This window comes from Pyrgilauda ruficollis, unplaced genomic scaffold (genome assembly GCF_017590135.1).
Source record: "Pyrgilauda ruficollis isolate IOZ18807 unplaced genomic scaffold, ASM1759013v1 scaffold2, whole genome shotgun sequence".
NCBI lineage: Eukaryota > Metazoa > Chordata > Aves > Passeriformes > Passeridae > Pyrgilauda > Pyrgilauda ruficollis.
The window spans coordinates 19,238,233-19,263,823 of NW_024519206.1; the positions used below are offsets into that span (position 1 = coordinate 19,238,233).

At 37.5% G+C, this 25,591-nt stretch overlaps 1 protein-coding gene across 6 annotated transcripts in view; it reads left to right on the forward strand.

Annotated features, from left to right (window-relative positions):
• The window catches only part of RBMS3 (RNA binding motif single stranded interacting protein 3), a 443,451-nt gene that overhangs the window by 327,953 nt on the left and 89,907 nt on the right, over positions 1-25,591 (forward strand). For all 6 annotated transcript variants that reach the window (XM_041466274.1, XM_041466279.1, XM_041466273.1 and 3 more), the window contains exon 7: positions 25,087-25,193. In XM_041466274.1, the coding sequence (XP_041322208.1) occupies positions 25,087-25,193 (107 nt within the window). The remainder of the gene's footprint in view (positions 1-25,086; positions 25,194-25,591) is intronic.

Here is a 25,591-nt window from a genome sequence, read left to right on the forward strand (position 1 = left end):
GAGGGAGACTCTACAACCTCTCAGGGCAACCTGTTCCGGTGCTTGGTTACCTGCACAGTAAAGATGTTCTTCCTCACATTCCAGCAGAGATTCCTGTGCATCGCTTTCTGGCTGTTCCCTCTTACCCTATTGCTGGGCACCACCAAGAAGAGCCTGGCTCCATGCTCTTGGCACCCTTGTCCTAGGTCACATGGCACGGGATTTTATCTTGAATATCTCCAGTGAGGGAGACTTGAGTTGTTGAGTTCGTGAATATCTCCAGTGAGGGAAACTTGAGTTCTTGAGTTCGTGAATATCTCCAGTGAGGGAGACTCTACAACCTCTCAGGGCAACCTGTTCCAGTGCTTGGTTACCTGCACAGTAAAGATGTTCTTCCTCACATTCCAGCAGAGATTCCTGTGCATCGCTTTCTGGCTGTTCCCTCTTACCCTATTGCTGGGCACCACCAAGAAGAGCCTGGCTCCATGCTCTTGGCACCCCCCCATTTGGATACTGGCAGACATTGATGAGGTCCCCTCTCAGTCATCTTTTCTGGAGGCTGAACAGGCTCAGCTCCCTCAGCCTTTCCTTGTGAGGGGGATGCTCCTATCCCTTTGTTACTCACACTGGATTTGCTCCAGGAGCTCCTTGTCTCTCTTGTCCTGAGGAGCCCAGAACTGGACACAGCTTCAGATGCTGCCAGAAAGAGGTCGCTTCACTTTTTTCCTCTCTCCATTCTTATGCTGAAGGTAATTAGTTGTCTTGGTTAAACACCAGATTCAAGCCTGCTGACTCTAAAAATCTATTTGGGAGTTTTAAGAGGGGTTTTTTTTTTCTTTCACCTTACTGCTATCAAGTGGCTACTTCTCTAAACAGACTCTCTACTGTTGTAGAGAAGGCTGTTGGCTTCTTTTAATCCCTGTATGTGGTGCTTTACTATGATTAAGAGAACATAAGCATTCTTCAGATATCTACAGCTTTGGAATTTAAATTTAAATTATTTTTAGCAGAAACAAATCAAACTTGCATTGCAGACCTACCCAAAAATACATTAATATATAATAACCTGAAAGTTCTTGGTGGAATAAATTGAGAGATTCAGTAGTGTTTCTCTCAGCAGTGTCATATCCAAGACATTTAAATTCATTTTGATTTTAAATTGAGTTTCTTTCTGAATTCCAGGCCAGACCAGCATTTCTCAGCATACTTAATGAAAAAGCATCTGCTGTGCTGGAATGGTGTTATATGCAAGTTAGTGAATGGCTAAGAGAAGTAAGGAACTGCAGACCATAACTGAGCCCAGAATTTGGATCAAATATGAGCATCTTCTGTAGGTAGAGAAAATGGGGTGATGGTAATTTCTGTCATTATTTTTGTCTTTCACCCATCCATAAGGTGAGGACAGTTTTCACAGACAAGACAAAAAGAGAAAGAGACTGGATTCTTAATCAAATTCTTCATAATTAGGTTCCCCTTTTTTTTCACACAAGAAAGAAGGCTGAAAGGAATCCTTCTCCCTGACCTCTCATTCACATTCGTGCATCACTGTGTCAGAAATAAGACCTGTTAAGCTAAAGGATAAATTAATCTAACAGTAACATAACACAAACAAAGAAGACAATGTCCTTGTGCATAGGCAGCTTCAATTGATATTAAAGAGAGCTGATACAGACTCTCACCAACATATATGCACACTTGCATTTAATATATAAGATTAAGGTTCATTTTCCTTTTGGCTTTGGAGAAGGAATTCTGTTTACAGTAGGGTAGAGGCGTAATACTGCAGCATAAGTTACCCTTTGCATTGATATAAATCAATGACTTCAACTTTTGCCATGTCATCAACAATCAGCTGAGAAATTTTGCTTTTTTTAGTCAGAATCATTAACTTCCATATGTAAAGCACTGTTGCCCACTTTCTTAGCCAATTTTATGATTTAACTGTCCTTTTTTTTAATCCTTTCTGCATATTTTTACCACAATCAGTATATTAAGTATATTGTTGTTTTTATAGTATTGCTAGTAAGATTAGAAAGATCAAATCTCTCTCCGTTTTGGTAAGCACTTCTATGAATAGGAATTCTAATGTTCAGGCTCAAGAGCCTAAATTTACGCACTAGAAACTGGATACAGAAGCTTGCATCTCACTACATCACTTGGTCTCCTCTCCTCAGTTAATAGAAGGAAAACAGACATTTTCAATTCATGTTTCATCTTGTTCTGAAATTGGCTACATGTCCCAAGTCCCAAGTCTGCTTTTTCATCTCTTATTTGATTATAGAGGAATCTCAGGAGGGGCAGCTCATATGTAGAGATCTGTAATGCTCCTATCTGTTTTAAGGAGAAACAATTCCTTCAGAAAAGTAGAAGTTCAATAACATGAGGAGATCTTGCTTGGAAACCACTGAGTTGATGTCAAAGTGTTTCTTGTTTTCCCCACTTCTGGAGAGAGGACACGTACCCTAAGCAGGGTTTTTACTCAGCCAGTGAGTATATAAACTTCACAGGAAGTGTGACATTACTAGGAAAAATTATAGCAGTTGTCCCTAGAAAAACCTGCTGAGTTTGTTTTATTCAGGCAGGCTCCTGCAGAAGCAGATAGCCACCATCTCTGTCGTGTTAGGTGATGCTTTGGGAAATCATCCTGAGAAGCCACCCCCATGAATTCTACTTCATAGAAAATGAGCTCTGATTCTACCTACAGTAAGTATTGGGCTGGAGGCTTAAGTGTGTTTCTCTTCTACAGAGCAAGAGGAAGAGCAGTGTAGGTTTTGCCAGGTCTCTTAAAAAGAGATTTGTAAAGGTCTTAACCTGTCAGTGAGAGAGAAAAGTAGCTTGTTCAACGTTAAAGCTAAATACTGAATGCAGTAAAATATAAAAAATTACCTGAACTGTGGATGGCACTGCACAATCTTTTATTATGGACTTGGATGTAATGACTCTCTCTTACAGTTCATTTTGGCAGAGAAATGAGACTCCCCCATCTCCTCCCTTAGACAGCCAGTTTGCAGATCAGCACACTGAGTGTAGTCTGGTATCACCAGTTATAATAAAACATGTGATAACACAGCATTCTTGGCTGGAAGTTGGTAGTTTATCTGTACTAAACTTTCTTTACTTTGTGCTGTGAGCACAAAAATCCTGGACTGAGTTGCAATGTGCCTCTATGGTAATCGTGGTTGATTCACCAGATGCTGTACTCTACGTAGTGCCAGTTACCAGTGCAAATCAATGCATATCCTCTTAGAGAAGGTGAAGTAAAGGAATAGTCAGTGTTATTATAACATATGCAAGTTTTCATCATTTAAGTTGAAAACCAAACTAGGATTTAGCAGCGTGGCTTAAAATGGCAAGGACAATAGCAGATCTCAGCCTTGTTCTTAAATAGAGTTTTTAATAATAACATCGAATGTATAGGCTTCAAAGAATTTTGTGTCTAGCCTCATTGTTCTTTTACAGCTCTTAAACGCGTGCTACAAGCAGAAATAAACACCTATATAGACTTTTTTGGTGTCAATATCTTTGCAAACATAGCAGTCATGCTGTAGTGTGACAAGATGTCAATTTAAAGGAGTTAAAGAAAGAAAACCAAGTGTTCATACGGGATGTATGTTATTTTCAATTCATTTATGTGCAAATGTGCTATTCAAAGGTTCTATGCATTTCTCATTATATTGTCTCCCTAATTTAGAGTGTACTCTGTGTGGCATGGGTATTATACTGGTATTTTCCAAGGTGGTATAGACACACTGCTACCACCACTTTTAGTGATAATTGAATAATCACCTACTGAGTCTTTTCTTATTGCTGTGATTCTTTCTATACAGAGGTGACACAAGTAATAGTTGACTACTGAATCATTCTGAATTTTGGTATATTTAAGTATGTGCAATGAATGTGTGTACTAACTTTGCTTTTGTTGTCTCCAGAGGGAATAGCAAATAGCTCTTTGTTCAACTTTAAAATTAAAATTAGTCCCAAAGTGCCAAAAGAATGGAAAAAACATTTTGTAAAATGTTTCATAACCTATTTTTTTAAATTTCATATGGTCAGTTAAAACACAGATTCAGTATTTTCATATCCAAAAGCTGTATAGCACAATGTATTGCAGATCTGTAAAAGTGAAATGTTCAGATGAAAAAAAAAAATGGGAACAAGGAAAAATACTATCTTGGGTGAAAATGGGAAGAGAAAGAATTCACAAAGAAAGTGTCAACAACAACAATTCTGAAATCCAGCTACATTGATCTAATTTTCGTTTTGTCACTCAAAGCAGGAGAAGTTGAAGTAAAAGTTTAATATCTCTAGACAAGGGCACAAGTTGCAGAGCTCAGGAAGAGTTGCCAGTCTCTAAAAGAAGTGCTGATTTTTTCCCCCTTTAAAAATGAGAAGGAAACTTTTAAATTGAAATAAGAAAAAGAGCTTAGAACAAGGGCAGAAAATTTGAAAACAAACAGAAAACTTGGAACGAGACAAAAGTACAGTATTTTATTTTATTCCAAAGTACTTGGTTTTCTGTCCAAAGGGATGTGATTTTGTAGCATTTCTCTCTTGAATGAAAATCACAAACATTTCCTTCCTTGTAATCAAACAATGAAACATCATATATTTCAATGGTCGTGAAAGTGAGTTTGAACTAACTTTCATTTGGGTTTTGACACCTTTTTCTTGATCCATCTTTCCTGTAAAATGTGCATTGTTTTTCTTTTTATTTTTCTTTTAGTTTGTGTTGAATATATCTAGAATGTAGAAGCATCTGAAAGTCCCTATCACAGTTCTTCTCCTGGTGATCCATCCTAAAAATTCTGTTTGCAAAATCTCTATCTACTACCAGAAAACTCATGGGTTACATTATTTGTGCATAAGGAACAGTGCCAAATATTGTCATATCCTCTCTTTCTGGTTTTGTACTTCATCAGTAAATGCTTTGTTTGTTCTTTGTAGGCAAGCTAATACCATAAATTACCTTGTGTTCCAGTAATTCAGGCCCATAATGGTGAGGGTGATGACAGGATGTTCAGCCCACTATGCCATAGAATTATAGGAATAAAATGGTCTGTTTTGGCCTTTAGGGTGGTTTTCTTCCTTTCCTTGTTTTTCCTTTGCATTATTCTGTGAGTGTAATTGACATTATTGAAACACGAGGAAATTCTTGGTCAAGTTTGTTTACTTTTGGTGTTGTAATACTCAAGTCAACCAATTAGGTAGTCAAGAAGTGTAATGGAAAATACACTGTCACCAAGTATGGAGTTATTCAGTGCAATACAGAAAACTGGACTGGTAAAGGAATTTTATGAGAGGAATACACACAGTGAGAAATTATATGAAATGCAGTAGAGCAAGGTTGTAAGGAAAAAGGATTGTTTTGTTTATTTGCCATGTGAAAGCATGCTGAAGAGCCCAGAGTCTTCAAATACTTAGGAGAAATGGAGGAGGGAGTCAGAAGAGAGGATTGAGATGAATATCTCAAATTTTTGGTTTATGCTTTGAGTTTTGTAAAATATATGCATTTTCATGTTATGCCAAAAATGGGAAGTTTTATTGTATCTAGATCTGCATTTATATTCTGGCTATGTCTAAAATGAAGTATGCATATGTCAGAGAGCATGCACTTTGGAAATGAGACCAGTACTGGCAAATATCCTAAGCTGTAGTCTTGATTCCTTGCTTATTCTCAGTCCTGTGTTTGCATCCTTACTAAACAAGTAGGAAAAAATTAAAATGTCAACAATTGGAGGTGAGGAACAGTGGAAGTGTTGCACAAGTTACCTTACACACACCTTATTTTTGAAATGCAAATTGTAAATGAAATAGTAGATGACATTATGTAAATTCTTTCCTCTATCAGCAATTTTTGCCAAGTAATGAAAATATAGTCAGAATGGTGCTTGGTGGATTTGCATAATTACACATCTGAAAGTCTTAAGTGGTAATAACCATTGTTAAATTACTTAGTGATATATTTTTTCTAATTCAAACTAAAGTTTCAACAACTACTAATTGAAGGGAATTAACTAGGCATGACTATTAAAAACAAACACAACCCATTGTCAATTTGATCTTAAAACTTAAATTGTATGATTTTTCCTTTTTTAAATTTTGCTGGCTTCATGCTTGTCACCCTTACCTTATGGAGTTTCTGAGGCCAATATTCTCATGTTCATGTTGATCATCAGGAAAGCCACATTAACTCTTATGAGAAAATCTGATGAGATCCAGCTTTCAGAAAACAATTTTTAGCCATGTGTTTTGATGGGATTGGAGATGAAGATTGCATTGTAATGATACCGCAGCAAGATTGTTTTCAGCAGACTGAATATACCCCTGGAGTTCTCTCATATGGACCGAGTGGAACACTTTTCATCATGTGATAGTCCTGTACCTCTGAACATATATTTTATTCAGGATGCCTCCTTAGTTTTGAAGGAGCTGAGAAGACTGTAGAATAAAAGAAGGCAGGTTTAGAGGAAGGGGTCACTATGCCTAAATTATGTGTCAGACACCTGGCACAATAAATTGAAGCACCCTGCCTTGGGGTGGACTCTATGTCATTTTCCTCATTTTCTTCAATACAATAATGCAAGAAAGGCAAATACTGAGAATATTGCTGGTGGTTCATTGAGATCCATGTCATGGAAGTCCATTCATATAAATGACTGCAGTCCACTTCAAATGCTGGAGTTCAGATAGGTCAGAAGCCCTAGCAATTGCATGATTTATGGAGAGGCCTTAGAGACAAATAAACCTCCTGCATGTTGAATGCTAACAAAAAGAGCTGATGTTGCATTTTGGAAAGAGAGGACCAAGAAGCAGAAGATTAAAAATGGAAAAAAAGTAGCTGGATAAATTTTAAACTCCTTGAAAAGCACATTTGCAGCAGGATTTTCTTTCTCAAACACTTTCACTCAAATCCTGAAGTTTTCTTTCTGACAGGAGTGTTCAGGTTCTGAACATAACCTGCAAATATTCTGTAGAGTGGTCCATACAGACAGTAGAGAAGAGCAGTAGCCATCCCAGCATGTGGAAAAAAAATGTTTTTGGAAATCTGGATTCCTTCAGAACCTCAGGCAGGAGCTGTGTGAGTGCACCATGAATGCATGCAAAGGAGGAGAAATCACTCCATGCCCTTTTACCAGCATTTGTTATTTTAAGAAGATGAGGGGCTAAAGCAGAAGATGGCAAAAGTTTTAAAGCTGTGTGCTCTGTGTGATTCTAGTTAATTATTCTGATCACATGGCATGGGTTATGTATTTATGAAATATCCCAGCAGACACAGCAACTGAGTTAAACCTATTAACAGAGAGTCTGCAAAGAATCCCTACAGCTTCCCATCACTCACTATCAGGCATTAAGATTGAATATAGGCATCAACATAGAACATTCTCCCAGAGAATGGAGACAGGCAAGTCATCATCAGGCACAGAATTCTCTTGCTCAAAATAATTGCCTATTTGCTCTGCATTCGAGGCCTATTCTTTGAGCTTAGATCTCCTGCACATCTAGTTAGAACTTGCAGAATTAATATCAGGTTTCCTGTCACCTCACTTATTACTTTTGTCAGTGGAATTCAAGGAGAAGAGTCAAAAACATGTTTTTTAGAGGCTATTTCTTAAGGACTTCTGTTTTTTCTTTTTTGTTTAAATAGAAACCTGTCCGTTAGCATGTCAGGTTATTTCTTTTGGCTACACTGGAAAGGACATCTGAATAAATTGCGATTTTACAATACAGGTATTGTTGCTTGGAGATCATTATTGTGTTATCCTTTCTAACCAGAGCCACACCTTGGAAAAATAAAAAAAGTCTTTAGAATGGGAAAAATAGGTTAAATAGCAGATTGGATGTGTTCTCTTTAGACTTTTCTTTCAGAAGGCTTCTTCTATTCTGAGTCTTAGTGCATGGGAGCAATCTTTTGAATAGTACAGCAATACAAAAATGCATTTAATTTGTTTAATGCAGTGCTAGGAAATCTCAGTGGGTCTTTGTAAAGAATGATGATATACAGATGGCATATTGAGAATTTTCACTGAAAAAAAATGTATGTCTCCTTCCTAGTCACATAGGATTCCAGCAAAGGACACAAAAGGCTATTGTCCTTTAAACTTTTAAGTAGTTTTCTTTAGAAAGATGACCTGCATTTTCATGCATTTATGAATGGAGTGGTGGGTGGACCTGCAGTGCTGTAAGACCAATAATCACAAGGTCCTGCTGACTTCAAATTATATTGGCTGAGGAAAACGGAAAAAAAAAAAATACCAGCGTAATTCTTCATACGGATGAAATTTGAGTAAATGAATACAATTCCAAAGATACACTCAGAACAATTGCTACGACAACCTGCTTTGTTCCAAAGAGTGTAAATGCTGTTATAGCAAATAAATTACTGGACTTTGTTAGTGACTGCCACTGCAATTTGTGAGAGTACTGAAATTCTTACTCACTACTTCTCCTCCCTTAACACAGAGACTTTTTCATTGTTTTGTGCACACTCATAGATATCCCTGAAGTTTTAGCTGTTATTTCTTCTTCTGTGCTATAAAAATGTAAAATATATAATTTTCATTTCTTGGTGATTATCTCTCTGATCTCCCTAATCAATAATTAGCTAATATATTTTTGTAATACAGTAACAATGCTAGCTAGTAGCTTGACAGCAAAACGTCTGTTCTTATGCTGAACTCTCTTGTATGGTCTTCACTTAACTGTTTTCATGTAGCAGATTTTTTTAAAAGGTTAACACACATAACATTTGTATTAATTTCCATCATAATTTTGGGACCTACTTGGAGAGAATGCATGTGAAGGAGTTCAACATGACAAAGAAAAGTTAAAAATATGGGTTGATTTTGCTCTTCTGCTGTCATTGATCTTGGCTTTGTCACTGTTTCAAAATATCATTCTGTATATTATAAAAGTGAGGAAATTTCAGATCATGCAAAAATCTTCTGGAAAACAGATTTTCTATTGGAATTGCAAATAAAATGAAAAGTAATAAAAAAATAGGTTAAAAGGCCAGACAACCCATAAGAAACTGTTTGTTTGTGTATTATGTAGCAAATCAAATGTCAGGGAAGACATTTGTGAAATAATTATCAATAATTTAAAACAAAAAGGAAGCAAACAACAGAAGCCTTCTTTTTTTATATTTCAGAGGGTAAATCCAGGCTGCTAAATCCACCAATAAAGCAATTATATGGCATTATTCTGATTTTAAAAGAGAGTTGCACTGTCAGAAGGTTTTCTGGAAAACTTCCCCACCAACCATCATTTTCTGTTCGGAGGTAGAACATTGTTGCTGAAGTGAGGGGTGTTGTTTCACACATGGAAAAGAAACCATTGAAATGGAGCCCACCAGGGTTGGCAGCACAGCTGAACAATGCAAGTTGAACAGTGCTGAGAGTAAACGTGGAGTGGGACCTGGGGATAGACATAGGCCTTGCCAGCAGGAAATTTGGCTTTGCAGAAAGTGTATTAGTTGTGAAGCAGCAAGACAGTAAATTCAGGGAAGAAAATGAATCTCCTGTTTTCTCTTCAATGTTCTCTTGTGATTTAGTTTTCTGCCTGCTGGTCTCTAAGACCCTAGTGAATTTTGTCTTCACTTATGCCTTACACTGTTTGATATTGGAACATAGTAGGAAAATCCCAGAGGTTTGTGGAGGCAGGTAAATTTGGGATAATCAACTGTACCTTGCTGTTCTTGAAATCAGGCTTCAAAACTTCTTGAGTATAAATGGACAAGTCTAATTACAGCAAATTTTATTTAAGTACAGGCTTCTGTCTGTCTTTGCAATAGCATCATCTTTGACTTCACATGAAGATGACAGGGACATGAGCACAACCTCTTAGGTGACATTGCCCTCTAGGGATGTAGATATGAGTGTGAGCCTGGAATAGCTAAATATTGCAGTGGATAAACAGGTCTGTTTGAAGCTTTAGAAAACTGCACATTTAATGTTCTGATGTTCTGTATTTGATAACTTTCTACAGATACCAGATAATATAGATGTGTATATGCACATATGCACTAACATGTATGGAGAAATGTGTGTTTCTGTAATTGCCTCCAGTCCTTATTATCATTACAAGCTCAATTTGAATGAGCACTGTAGGTCAGGCTGCCTTCTGATAAAGCACTTAATGAGCTGATGGTAGCATTGCAAACTTGGATCGGTGAATGAGGTTTTTCCTGACATAGAGTGAAGAGGGAAATGAGGCTGAGAAAATAGTGCAGCTAGGCAGAGCAGTTTGAGAAGGGTTAAGTTGTGAATAAATACTGCACAGCAAGTCAGGAGATCTGTACTCAGTGACTGTGTGACACTGGACAGCTTCCATTATCCCCGTGCTGCATCTCATCCCTTTGTGAAAAGAAGGAAATACTTCACTGCCTGTTGGGAAAATGAAATCATTAGTGCTTGTAAGGTATTTGCAAACAAAGTCAGTGATAAGCACTGTAAAAACCCCCACCTTATTTAGAATGCAAAAAGTGGCAGCAGAAGTTACCTTGAAGGAGCCTGGCATGACATAGCTTGAGAACTGCATAGGCATGCTCATACTCTAATCCTGCAGCACTAGAACATGTTGCATAATGTAAATATTAATAGTTCAGTTTGTATGAGAAGACTCTCCTACAAGGGTATTACAAAGCAGGAATATGAGATACAGGATTAAACCTGGATTAATTCTGTGCTCATTTTATATGCTATGTAAACACAGTAAAAACTGATAATAAAAGTAAGCTAGTTTGGTCTAAGTTGACCATTTCAAATAAATACATTTTTCTTCTGGTACTATAAAGCAGGTCTTCTTGCAGTGTTATTCTTGTTTGGCACGTAGGCACCCTTAAAGCAAAAGCTTTTGCCTAAATGTGCTTTCATCTTTGCTTATGCACTAGCAAAAGCAGTCTGTAGCAAACATGCTGTTCTGAGGCCTGGGTTACCGTGATTTCATCTGATGTCACACGTGCTTGTATTTCAGTCCAAGTAATATATTCTGTCCAGGCCAGTTAAAAATCCCATGCATATACCAAGTAAGTTTCCAGAGATCTCATATGACTCTGTCCCTCTGAATGCACAGTTTGATAGATCCACATTAATAATATGGAACCTGTCCCACAAATCCAATTTTTAGGGCACCTCAGACAGAGGTGGAGATAAAGAAATCATACATTTTTTCAACTCCTGCTCCACCAACAAGTCCATGCTGACCTTTTCAATACAGCTTCCTCCACCCTTGCCATAGAGTCTAAGAGTCACTGGTTATCAGCTTGTCCTTCTCAATTCAGAGCTGAGCTTTAGAGACTGAGACTTTGTTCTCCCCACTGGTAACAACCCAAGAAGCAGAACTGCACTGAATAGAAATAACAAATGTGGCTTAATGGCAGCTCTTTTAACCATTGGTTGTCACTCCTTTTGGGATCAACAATCAAACGGAATCCCAATGCTGAATAAAATTTAGGATTCCATTTTTCCTCTCCTCAGCACTTCTGTTAAGGGTATAAAAGCACTTTTTACCATGGTTTATTGTTGCAATCGAGTCACATAAAGCAGTACAGTATTCTAGTGTGTTAATTCAGTAGAATTAATACTGACATCAGTCTGTTGTGGTTCATTAGCTGGAAATTTTATTTGCGTGCAGATCCTAGCTGAAGCATTTGGAGAACATTTGATAATTTGGGTAATATTCATATTTTCATTACTCAGTCTTTACCTCACCCTTCATTTAAAACTCCTTGTTCATCTTCTCACCATACTCAAGACTGGAATTTTTCCTCTGTTTCTAGCTCTGTATCAGAAGGAATTCTCAAAAAGGTTTTTTCCCTGTCACTTCAGTTTGCTTGTCTCTTGCCAGATTGCAAGGTTCAGTACTCACATGCCTTTTCATGACAGGAGAAAGCCATGAGGTCTCTGCTAGGCCTTCCACATTCCTTGAAGTAGAAAAGTTGTTGCCCTTTAATTCTTACTTTGCTGTGTTGTCTTCAAGTTTTATTAGCAACCTGTTCTAGACTTTGTTTTCTGTCTCCAGGGAAATACTACATTGCAAGCAATAACGCTGGTAAAAAGGAAAAAAGAAAAAAAAAAAAAAAGAAAAGAAAAAAAGAAGAAAGAAAGGAAACCAAGAGCCAGATTAGCATCTCTCCTAACAGTAGCGTGAAAAATAAGCTCACGTTTGCAATGTACTCTTCCTAAGCTGGTGGAAATTACAACCCAGAGGTCATACACTTACTCACTGGCAGCAGAATGTTGTCACTCCCTGCTGGCTGATTCATGAAATAATTTGCTGTGAAGAAAATTGCTGTTTCACATCAGCTGGAAATGGCTTTTGCCAGACCAGACTTTGATACTGCTGTTGAGTTGCAACCATGCTTTGAATAGAGTTGCACACAGACTCATCGTGCCAGCATGGCTGCATCCATCTGCCTGTAAACCAAAGAAGGATTCCACTCAAATTGGGACAAAATTTTTAAAAATGATGTGTTTTGGTGCAAGAAACTATTATGATTTCTCATAATGTAATTTATCTGGAAGAGAGGTCCTTGCTTTTTCATCGTTCACATAGTCGTGTCTAATTTTATTTTTTGTGTCATGTAAGTGTTGGCTCATCTATAGAGTTTTGAGACAAGCTTTTGAATTTACTTTAATAACAGAGCCTTGGTATTTTTGTATAGAGGAGACTCAATAGTCTCCCCCAGTTTCTTTAGTTATTTGATGCCAAACAATTGCCCCTGAGACCATCCACAGCCTTAGTGGGTTCCTCACAATCCAACAGAATAGGTCTTCCTTTTCTGTTTTCAGATAAAACTACATCTTTTATAAACTTCTGTCATTCTGTTTGCTATGGGCAGTGATATTTAAGCAGCCATTTCTGCTAGAATTTTCCTTTTGCTGCAGTCTCTGTGAAGTGTTTGAGAAGGCCCCGGTTGTCATCCAGAAATGGAGGACGTGCGTTGCATTTGCTTTTCTGTAAAGCTTGAACATTTTCAAGGGCAGTTCAGAAACATTGCTCTCCTTTTTCTTCCATTTTTCCATTATTTCCATTATTTTTCCATTAATTCTGTTAAAGTGTTTTTCTTTGCATATTTCTATACCTTTCTTTCCTTTTCACGTATTCTTTCTTGTACTTGGCTCTCTCATTTTCTGACTATTCCAGTATTTTTAACTGAAGGAGTAGAGGGCTGATTTTTTACTTTGCAAATCTTAGCATTGAAATCCTACTCTTTTTGTAATTTTTGGGTGTATGGCAAAGTAGAATCTAGTATGACCTTCATAAAATCTCTGAGCAGTGTATTACAACATTAAAGATTAGTCTATCACTCAGTCTCTACTATGTAAGTTTGCTTCCTTGTCTACCCTCAGCTGAGAGCTCTGCGGTTGAAAATTTCAGAAGGGTTTAGTGTTATCTGTTTAATATTCTAGGATATTGTCTCAGATGATAATGTAAGATTTTTAAGCTGCAAGGGAATTTTCCTTATGTGGTAGCACATTAGATTCAGGGTTGGTATCATCAACACATTTTGGAAAGAGCTAAGAAGTATGAGTAAGATATTCCATTCTCTTGGGAAAAAATTACAATTTCAATTTTTTGTCTTTCCCTTGGATAAAGTGTCATCATAAATAGGTGACTTAGTGGAAAATTCCCAGTGACTCCACTGTGCAGTTCTCTGTCATGGAAACCACAGGTACAATTGTGCCTTGAAGGCAGAGGCTTACTTCAAGCTGCTGCAAAGCCTCCATGTCCTGACAGGAGCTCCAGGTGGCCATGTGCTACAGGGCTTTCTGCCTTCTTGCCCTTCAAGGAAAAGGGAGTTACTGAGCATTTTTTTTCCCAAGGTCTTATCTTCCTCTTCTAGCACATAAATGCCTGTGCCACATCTGCTCCCTACCTCCAGGTACTTGGTGAGGGGGCAGTAGCCATTCAGCATATTATCCTGTCTTTCAGGCTCAGGGCTTGGAAGTTGCCAGGAGGAGCAGCCAGTGCATCAGGCTGGCGCTGCAAGGGGTATTGATGTGTCCCATGGGTGCTGTGTAGTTTGCAGTCCTTGCTCTGAGCTGCTGCTCTCCCCTTCTTCTGGGGAAAAAAAGGTAAAGGGTATCAGCATCCTTACTTATGTATGGTTTCCAAAGTATTCCCTTCCTCCCTTTGGGCTCATTTACAGAAGAAAATGGTGAGAGAATGCAGTGAGGTTTTGTGGTACACAAATTATGCTGTCCAAGTTGTTTAGTGTGACTTGGTTATTCTCTACCACAGCAAAATGAACTCCTGCCTTTAAGAATCAGTCAGTCACTGTTTTTTAAATGCTTCCTGCTTTGCAACCTGTACCCAGCCCTGGTTTTGTCACAGTCAGGGTCAAATTCACTTTTTAAAAATATTCCTGCATTGAAGTGAGAAAGCTGGTAATGCTACCTGTTAGTTCCTAGTAAACTTCTTCATTTTAGAGCATACATATTATAACTTTCAGTGAATGTAGAAGAATAAAATAATAGAAGGGCAATAAATTTTTTTTTTTTTAAATTCCCTTCAGATTTTCCTTCTTTCTCAGACTAATGGCAAAATGATATGGCTGAGCTGTGTTTTAGATTATCAGTGGTTGGAGTTTTTGCTGCTGCACCCAGCAGTTGTTATTAGAATGTGTGTTAATTAGAACTGATTTTAATAAAAGGATTTTCACTAGGCGGTCTGAGAAAAAAGGCCTGAATATTTCTGAATATTTTAAAACTTTTTAACAGATTGATAGCTGGTTAAAATTAGCTTTATTTTACATTTACACTGGAATATTTCATGCATCTGCAGTAATCAGTGCTTTTAGAAATAGATTGTTTCAACTCAGATGTCAAGAAGGTCATGTTACTGCTTTGACAACACACAGGGCATCTTTACCCAAACCAAATATTTATTGATTGTATACATTTTCTACTGCTACTCTTTAACAGACTGTAGCAGAGCTGAAAATAGTGTTAGCATTATATATATATATATGTATATATATATATAATCACTTTTTTAAATTACAGTGTCCATTCACAAAGACACAACAAATGTGTCTTTCCCTAACTGGGAAAAAGAAAAAAAGTATTGTTAGAACACATACATGTGAATTAAATAACCTAATGGTCATAACTGAAGCTTTTTTCCTTCATGTAGTATAACCCTGGCTTGCATAAGCTCTTGTGGACATTAATAGTATACATGTATTGGAGTGTAAGCAGGGAATCCCAAAACTCAACTTCAATTATTAAACAATAAATATGTATGCACAGGAATTATCATTATGCTGGTGGAAAGAAATAATTTCATTGACATGAGACATTTGTCCTGATTTCCTTGTTTATATTGAAAACATGTTTGAAGAGGGTTGTATTTGTCTCTCTAGTGTTAGTTCTAGCAGCGTCATACAGAGGAATATATGATGGCAATGTTCTGGTTTAACTAAATAAATGCAAAGTAAAAACTAATATAGAAAATAATAAAATTAAATTTAAAATAAATAGATTCCACACTAGATATTAGAGTAGCACTTAAACAGCTACATGAAATAACCTTTTATGAACAGAACCAGAATTAATTATTTGTACAGCATAAATTCTAATAGTTTTATCTCTGGACTGTCAGTGCAAGTAAGTTTTTCTCAGTGGGAATAGCAAAGTCTCTGTGATCAATAATATTTGTTTCTGAGAATAGTGAAAATAGATTTTATAGCAGAAGCATAGAGCTATTGTTTTGCGAAGCAGCTTTGGATAAAAGCTTTGCATTTGTTCTTTTCTCCTGAGACTACTAAAGAGAATGCTGAAAAAGTAAAAGTAAAAGGGGTGACCACAGAAAAAAGTAGGGTCACCCATTACCAAGGATTCATTTTATTTCCATTAGAAAGGAACTAGAAAGCATATCACACTATTTGTACCTGATTTTCCATTATAAATTATGGTACATGAGATCATTTAAAAATCACTCAGCCTTTCAGATGAAGCCGCCTCTGTTGCCATTCCTTAATAATTGAACAGTAAGAAATACAAGACCTCCATTTTCATCCAACCAAAGTAACTCATGAGACGGGAGAAGAGAAAAAGGTATATGAAGTACAATCTTCCTAAAAGCTCACAGGGCAGTCTCAGAGGGGATTTAAAGAGTGGGTTTGGATTCACATTTAGAGGGTCAGGTTTCCTCAGTGAGCTTCTACCTGCAGATTGGAGTCCTGGGGTCCCACACAGCTGATGTATCAACCACAGTCGGTTCAGGAGCACCGGTATGGAGTACATGCACAAAGATCAGGGTGCTACTGGTTTAAAAATGTGATACAACTCAGACCTCTCCTCTAGTTCACTGCCTCAGTGTATTAATTTTTAGATTTAATGCTTCTCTGGGATGATGAGCAACACAGTAAGACAGCAGAACCTCACTGTGTAACTTTTTTTCCCTGAAAACTGGTTCTGATGACAGGTTAGCCATTGTCTTCACTCTCTTTGCATTTTGCCATTGTGAAGGGATTTCAGCTTTAAGTTTAAAGACCAAATAAAACACAAAAACAAAGTTTGTGAGATCTATTTCAGTGTAATTGCTGTCATATTTACTTCCAGTGAAAGTGTTCTCATCAGCTTCACTGGATCTTGTGTTCTTGGATTGGACATTGTTTGCCTGATCTCTATTAGTTCCTTGTCACACGGCAGAAATGTGTGTCTGTGTGGCAAATCATGCATGGTCTAGAAATTTACAGTGAAAGACACAAAAATGTTTTAAAATGATTTTTTAATACAGGAATATAGTTTAAGTTTTGCATTTTTTTCATTTTATTAGGAGGAATCAGCTGCTGCCCACCATGTAGTCCAATGAACATCTGATCATATAGCATTATAGCAAGTCAATAGCATTAAAGTGGTACAGGCCACCCTTCTGGTTTTTTCTTCTTTTTTCCTTTTAACTATATAAGTCAGAATCCCAGACAATAATTAGTATTTGCAAAAATCTATACAAAACCATAAAAAATTATAATTTTTGTTGGTTTGTTTGGTTTGTTTTGAAAAACTGTTCACAGCTGTCAGCTCTTGTCAATGGGAAGAAACTCTTGATAGGGGGCCATTGTATTATCATAAATCTTTATTCCACTGATTATGAATAGTTCCTACAAGAACTACGTAGACTCTTCTCTCTTTCATGTCTTGCTTAGTTACTCTGGCAAGATAGAAAAACAGGGAAGTTAGGGTTCATAAGTTCTATCCAAAAATTCTTCAGATAGGGCGAGTGGGCTTCTTAAGCATTCACCTTTTAACAGTGATGATTGAACAAGTCGGTGGCTTTCCTTATTTAACATAAATTAACAGTTCAATACTTATTTATTGTCTATCTCACAGGTAATATGTGAAGTGATTCCAATGACTTGTGACAAATGCTCCTGTTCAAAATGTGATACCATCTCACTTCTTTTGTACATGGCTTTTCCAATGAGGCATGAATCCAAGGGAGTCTATCAAAGTGGTTTTTGGAGGAGATATTAACCCAGCTGAATTACATGTTTTGCAATTAGAATTGGTACATTAAAAGCGTGTGCCCTAAATTTTAGTTTGCAACAGATCCTATTTGAAAGTCACAGAAAAAAAACCCACTGAGTTTAAGCGGTTTAAGCATAGGTGTGTGAAATTATTTCTGCAAACTGATGCATATGTTTAGTTGGTTTGGTTGCACAGTCACTCAGTAAGAGGAACTACTCTTTTGCTGGAAAGGCTCTTGGAGAAATTTTAAAACTGCAAAATAAATCCCTCCTTCCACTTTCTTTTCATCCAGTGGTTAAAGATTGTGAAGAGCTGTCACAGCACTGGTTACAAAGGGTGAACTGCAGCTGAAATTTTTCAGCACTATGCTGGGGACCTCCAATAGGGCAGAACTTTGCTGTATCATCAAGTTGGAGGAAGCTGATTTCTGTGGCAAAACTCATGGGCCTGCATCAGCTCTTGCTTACACTTACCTCAAATTTAAACTTGGGTTCAGTAGAGAGGCTTTGGGTTCAGTGGGAATGTCTAATTTCTGTGAGCTCTGCCTTTTGTTTATAATAAAGGAAGACTCCAATGTTAAAGTGCAGAGTATTTTATAATTATTTAATAGTTAACAAAATTAAGTAATAAAATTCCAAATTGTATTCTGGGTTTGCCCACCATGCATTCATTCTCTCCAACAGAGACCAGTACTAGAATTGTGTGAGAAATGGAGTTTGGTGAAATAAAAATAGACCTTCACATTTCAACATTTCAGCATGATTTTAATACTGTATCTCAAGTTTTGCTATTTTGATTGATTTAACTTTCCATACCATGTTGAAGCATCTGTTCCTATAACCTTTACAACAGTTCCTCCTTATCAGCAGATTGGAATGGAGCACTTTAATAGGCCTGAATCAGGCGCTCCCAGTCCACTGTTCCACTGAAAATTTAAAAAGGAAAAGAGTTTTAAAAAAAACCCAAACAGACTGTAAAATGAATGTTGCCATGTCTTATACAAAGGCAGCTCCAGTTTCCAGTCTGCTCTAACAAATATTTATGGACATTTCAGCAACAATAAGACTAAGCAGAAGTTTTCCATGTAGTTGCTTGAGTGTTTAGATTGATTTCAACAAGATCTGCTCCACATTTCCATGCTGGCATGCTGTTTCTCCAACATACACATACACATATGGTTACCTGCTCCACCTGCTCTAAGTAATTTCTGTTTCACAGGATAGAAGTCCTAACTTTCTGCTTGACACATTATTTCTCTCTGAGATTTGTTTTTATTTTCTAACATGTTCTCGCTCTTCAGAAACAATTATTATACAAAAAGATGAAAGGATTGCTTCCCATTTCTTAAGACAAAGAGGTGAACAAGAGATAATTACTTAAGCTCCGATGCAATTTATCGAAAGGAGATCACTTCCTTTTACTTGTTTACCCAAATAGATGTTTGCTCTATATTTCTTCACTTTGGTGTCCTTTTCTAGTAACTGTTTCCCCAGTTTCTATAATTATGTTGTAAAAGTGAAGTTTTATAGAAACTAAAATACAATGGTAACTCATTGTTTTGCTTTCATAATCATCTGTACAAATCCAATTAATATAATGTAGTTAAGTTTAAGTAAAATACTGGTAAATCTTCAAGGATGGTGAAGGGCCTTGAGGGGAAGCTAAATGAGGAGTGGCTGAGGTCACTTGGTCTGTTCAGCCTGGAGAAGAGGAGACTGAGGGGAGACCTCATCACAGTCCACAACTCCCCCATGAAGGAATGTGGAGGGGCAGGCACTAAGCTCTCCTCTGTGGTGACCAGTGACAAGACCCAAGGGAATGGCCTGAAGTTGTGTCATGGGAGGTCTAGGCTGGATGTTAGGAAAAGATTTTTTACTCCGAGGGTGTTTGGGCACCCCAGTGAAGTGGTTACAGAACCAAGCCTGACAGAGCTCAAGAAGCATTTGAACACTCTCAGGTTCATGGTGTGACTCCTGAGGCTGTTCCGTGCAGGACCAGAAGATGGAATTTGATGATCCTGGTGGATCAGGATATTCTGTGATTCTAAATACTATGGATATTTTATGATTCTATGAATTATGCTATATATGGCTCAACCTCGGTTAAAAGTTAACTCTTGTAAACATTAAGAGTCTCCTGTGCCATCACATCCTGTATCATGGACTTCTGGGACAAAATCTATTACTCTGTCCTTTAACAACTCCATGCAGGATAGGATGAAGTGGTTATTTTCCATATTATTTATGGCTTCCTTACTCAGCTAACACTTTGTCCTTACACATCCTATTCTGTCACGTGCCATCTTTTGTAATTCTTCATTTCCCAAGAGCAGAATAGCTATGGTTTTGTTTTATAATCTTCCTTGAAGTTCAAGTTTTGTTTATTTATGATTTTGGGATGAAAAAGTATTGCATGGCAGGACTTTCCTAGAAGCCAGTCGACTCACTAGAGCAGAGAGTGACTCTATTGATGGGGTCCTGGAACTTTTACATTTCCAACGCTTACAACAGCAACATTCATTTTGTAAATAAACTCTGCAGGCTCCGTAAACACCATAGTCCTGCTGGGTACATCCATCTCAGCCCAGATATTAAATCAAAACTTAAACTTGCTCTGTCCTGCCTTGCTCTACAGCTTTTGTGTCTCTCATGTCTCCCTGTGAAATACTGCCTCCTTGCAAAATGGATTTGATGTTACCATAAGGTGAAGTTTTTCTTAAAGGCTATAAATGTTAGATCTGAAACAAAGAGGTTGGTTCTTACATGGGTATTTCAATTAGATGTTCTGTGTGATTTGCACATGAAAATATTACAAAACTACTTAAAATTTGGAGGGCAGTTAGGAATTAAAATAGTTATCAGAGCTTGGTCAGTATGAGTGCCTGATGTAATTGTGAACCCAATTTTTATTGTGCAGTTTTTTGTTGTGGAGGAGGATTTGCCAAGGCTGAAAAAGAAATTAATCCAACTTTCTCATTAAAACATGCCTTGAAAAAGATCATTACTTGTGTACGGACTGTTCATTGTCATACCAATGACTTTTAAATTATTTTTCTTCACGTTAACAAAATAGAGGTGGCTAAAGACCCACATGAATGTTCCCAATTCACATGGCTGTTTTTACTGAAAATGTAACTTTCATTGTTGCAAAAAACAAGAAGAGACTAAACTCTTCCTGACATAGTGAAAAATACTGTGTCCAAAAATATTCACAGTAAAAGCAGCTAAATGCATTAAAATGTCCTGTTACTGCTTTTTGTATATATAATTCTTGCCATTGCTGGACAGATGATGCTATATGACAGTGGGGAACAAGCTTTTCTCAGTAACTCTTAAGACAGTAAAAGTTTCAGAGCACCTGAAATAATGAAAAAGTCTCACCAAATGCAAATGACAGCTTTCATCTTCCTTTATGGAGCACATGCTCATGAATATATACATTTTTGCACATGTAGGAGCTCAAGTGTATCTGCCTTCCGATGAATGAAAGAATACGGAAATTATGTATTCAGAATTAGTTAGGAGTTTGCTTTATTTTGTTGAATTCTCCAATTTAATTGAAATTCCCTTCCTGAGCTGGAACATTCCTTAGAGACTGCCAGATTTGAGAAGGGGGCACTGTTACCCCTTCTCCTTCCTTCAGAAGTTTTTGTGCTATTTAAGTACCACTGTTGCTTTTGGTGATACTAACAGCCTTTTGGCAGTTCTGTGCTGTTTGTCTGCACAATCTGCCCATCTAAAGTAGCAGAGCATGAGAAGCTGATCTCCTGAGGGAACTCCAACAATATCGACAGGCTTGATTGACATAAAACCAGTCTCTCTCTTTCACCTCCACTGAACTCTTAGACTAAATTCAGGGCCTGACTGAAGTGAGATAGGGTTTTAGCCATTGACTTCCATGGGAACAGAATTTGAACACTAGCAGCTACTGCCCTCTCCTAAGGAAGCCCTGAATATCTTGGCAAATGCTGTTTAGAAGCACTATCAATTTGATCCCACTTCCTTCTCAAGACTGAAAGCCAAGTTCAGCACTATTTATGTCTTATTAACTAGAGAGGGCTTTGGATGGGAACTGCAGCAAGCATTTAAATCTTCACCTTGAAAAATGGGTTATGGCTTAATGAACCTTGTTCAGGTTAAAGCAGTTATTTATTCTTGATATTTGTGTTTGTTGCTGTCAGGTAGAAGTCAATGAAAGAGCAGTGCCTTCTATCTTAAAGAGTTTATCAGAATGGAATAGCCTGAAATTTGTTTCAAGTGAATCAATTCTTGCTTTTTTAACAGGAAAATAGCAACAGTAGATTTTCCAGATATGCTTCAAAATACCACATATGCTTAAAACTTAGAGGATGTCTAAAACCTAAAAAGATCTGCTTATCACTTCAAAATGTGAACATCTACAGATATCCAAATTACATTTTCTATTAAGTCAGAAGTACAAAAGGTGAGAGAAGAGGCAGAGACACAGGCATTTATTCTCAGCCCATGTGTTCATACAGAGGAAAAAGAGAAAAGTAAAAATGCAATCCATAAATTGAAGACTGTCTACATGGAATGGAAAAGAAAAGAAACAGAAAAATTAAAAATATTCCGTTTTTTCTTTCCTCTCCTTCTGAAGTATTTGGGGTGAAATATACCACTTCTACTGCAACCCATAAATATTATTCATCTAATGTTGATATTGTTTGACTAGTTTCTAAATATTTTCTTTTTTGAATTGATAACCCGGGTACCTAATTGTGATCCTTTCCTTGGCTGAAGTAAATTTATTATTTTTAAAGTAGTTTGGAAATTTAATGAAACCATTAAAAAAGAACTCTTAGAAATAATTATGCTTTTGTGGTGGAATGGGATGTGGTCTTTCTAGTATCTTCTATTGCTCTGTATTTGATCAGAAAGAATGATGGTACTAATATTTGGGTGTATGTGATCTTGGAAAGCCTAGAGGACCTTTCTTACAAAGCTAAAGGGCTGAAGTAAACCAAGATTTAAGTTCTTCTGTGTACTTAGAGCAACATCTTTGAGCTCCCATAACTGTTACATTCTACTTTATGTCCTGAGACATAATTAATTTGCTCATATAGATATATATGTGTTGGTGACCATAATTGTTTCCAGGTGTAACCATTTGAACCACTTCAGAGTTATTAATATAATTTTCTGTCTTGTTTGATGCTACATGCCTGTATTTAGGGGAAAAAAACCCCAACAAAACCCTGAAAATCCTCAACCCAAAACCATCCTATATGGGCTCTGTCGTCCTGTCAGAACATTTTGTTTTGAAATTTTTACTTCTTTTAATGTTGGTCAACACAGACTGTTTTAATCCACAGAATTACCCTCAGTTTATCATAGAGGAATATGATCTTCCATGCAGAAACTTGCCTGTGTAGAGCATTGTCCTTTTCCACCTTCTTTCCAACCTCCTGAAAAGTCTATACAGTATTTTTTTTTTCATTTTTTCTAGATGGGGTTAGTAAAGTTGTTTGGTAGCTCTGTTCGATCTCAATCAACCTTAGGAAGCCACTAATTAGCAAGTATGGGGTTGTCAGATGGTAATGCTGGAGTGGGGAATTCTGGAAATGGTAACAGCTTCCTATTTGTGGTTGGCTAATATAGAGAGAGAGGATGTGTAGATTTCCTAGCTTGTTAAACCACATCACAGTACATGGGCTAACACCAGATGTGTTCATTAGCAGATGATCAGGGCATGTGTAAATATCCACCGTGCAGATGATTTTTGCATGGTCCTCCTGACGGTATCATATGTTGCTTGGTAGTTGTTCAGTGCTTAAAACAAAAAGCTTTTGAAGCTTCAGATGTGATGTTTAATAGGCCTTTCTCTAATGCTGGCTTAGCACCTGCTCCTCCCTCACAATCACATCAAAGTGAACTCTAAGTAAGCACTTTGAAATTATGAAGCATCAGGCTGTGGAGTAAAACCAGTGAAAGCACAGGGCAATCAGACCTGTGAAGTCTCTCCATCTGCAGAAAGAATTTCCACAGCCACCTGGACGCTTTTAAACCTTCATTATTTTAAATTTAAAATGGTTGGCTGAGCATTGCTTCTAGAAAAATCTGATACAATAATCAAAGTTGGAGGTGGGGAAGGACCTCTGGGGTCACACAGTCGAGCTTTCTGCCAGTAATGGATTGTTTCCTGCAGTTCAGTTTCTAGTGACCTTGGAAATTACTAGCCTGGTAAAATGGTAATGAAAAAACAAAGCTGTTATAGTTTCAGAAGTAGCCAAAGTGATGCTGTCCCAATTCAAAATTATGGTTTTGATGTGAGAGCCTCTCCATGCATTGTTTCTTGGTTGCAGCTTTTAAGTGATCACAGTTTTAATCTATGCGTTCTGACCCATATAGAAGCGGCTATAATCAGGAGGGTGGAGGAGGTTAACTTGTTTTAATACCACATGAACTTCTCCCTTAATCAAATCATAGTTTTTATTACAAATAAATAAGTCAACAACTTGATTAGCCCCCCTACCCAAAAATTTTCTTCATGTCTCTGCATTTGTATTCTTTCAACATTTCTAGCCTCCCAGAAACAGGAAATGGAAAGGAAAAAACCCCAGATTTCTTAGTTTTTCCATGAGAACTCTTAGTTAATTAATTACAGACTTATCATGCCTGGGAACTCAAAGATTCCTGAAGAGACTCAGATGTGACACATGATTTTAAGGTTTCTTTCAAACAGGCAAATATTGGTTTATTTCTCTGCTGATGTAGGCAATAAAGCACAACCCTAACATACACATAAGTGGGTAGAATTCGGCCCTCCTTTTAAGGATGAAGTAGGAGAGACAAGCTCCCACTAGCAGAGTAATTAAAATTTTGGCTAAAAAAATATTTTCAGAGGCTGTGAAAAGCTGGGTGGATGGGAAAGAGATCCAAAGACACCAAGTTCCCTTCCTGTTGGGACCGTTTGATGTGTGTTAGTTTCTTCTCTAGGGGGTCCTGTTGTGGGTTGCCTTTTGGGGTGTGCAGCACTCTGATTATCCTTTTTCCTGGCACTCTGGCCCCTCCTGACTGTTGTATTCACACACCCCAGATCTCACTTGGAGAGGAAAAGGGTTTTCTCGGCTGCCAACTTGCTTAAAAGGAGTTAAGAGGAAAAAGAAAGCTGATTCGACTGGGCTTGGCAAAAGTTTCTGTTTAATTCTGTTTAGTGAGATTTTTAAAGGACTGGATGTTGAGAAACACCAAAATAGCGAGAACACTTATTTCTTAAGCAGGTTCTTGCAAAGTTTTTACAATTAAAAACAGAAAGCTGCTTTAGTAGAGCAGTGTTTATCCTTGCACTAATGCTGGTCATGAATACGTGTCTAACTTAGCTGGAACTAATGCCTGACTATACTGTTCCACTACAGCAACTTAACATTCTGCGTAGGCTGATTATTTTTTCAACAATATTTGCTAAATTCTTTTAAGGGCTGCCAGTATATATTTTTTGAAGCTTAGTTAATAAGAACAGCTGCCAGTGGAGTCAAGGCTAAAAGAGGCAAAAAATATCTGCAGAAGGCAAGATTTTACTTCAAAAGATCAGTATTACAAAGCACTACTGTTGCTGGTATAATCACTTTCTTTGGGGGGGATGCTAATATAGACTGGGTTTCTTGTCTTCACAGCCCCCACTGAGCCTTTGCTGTGCAAATTTGCTGATGGAGGGCAAAAGAAGCGCCAGAATCAAAGCAAATACACACAGAATGGAAGGCCGTGGCCCAGAGAAGGAGAGGTAAGTGCCACGTAGCAATTATTTTCCTGGGGTTTGGCAGAAGTCAGCGACAGACCTGGAAGTCTACCTTTCAGACTGCGAAGAAATCAGATTGCACACAAAATGTAATAGTTTCATAGAGAAAAAGCTATGTAAGCAGTGGGGAGATGGAGGTTTATGATAATGTGCAGAGTGTAAAGTTACAGGAAAGGAGAATTTCTGAGCTTGTTGTGGAACTGTGCACAGCCTGGTCCCACTGTGAGTGCTCTGCAGGCAAACCTGAGCTGAGGATTCTCGTACTGGTAAGCCATCAGCAACCAAGGTGTCCCTTTTACAAACCAAATCAATTTGCACTGAAGCAACTCAACAATGTTATTTCCTCCATCTAGTTTCTGGTGGTAAAATACCCTTAGGGGAAT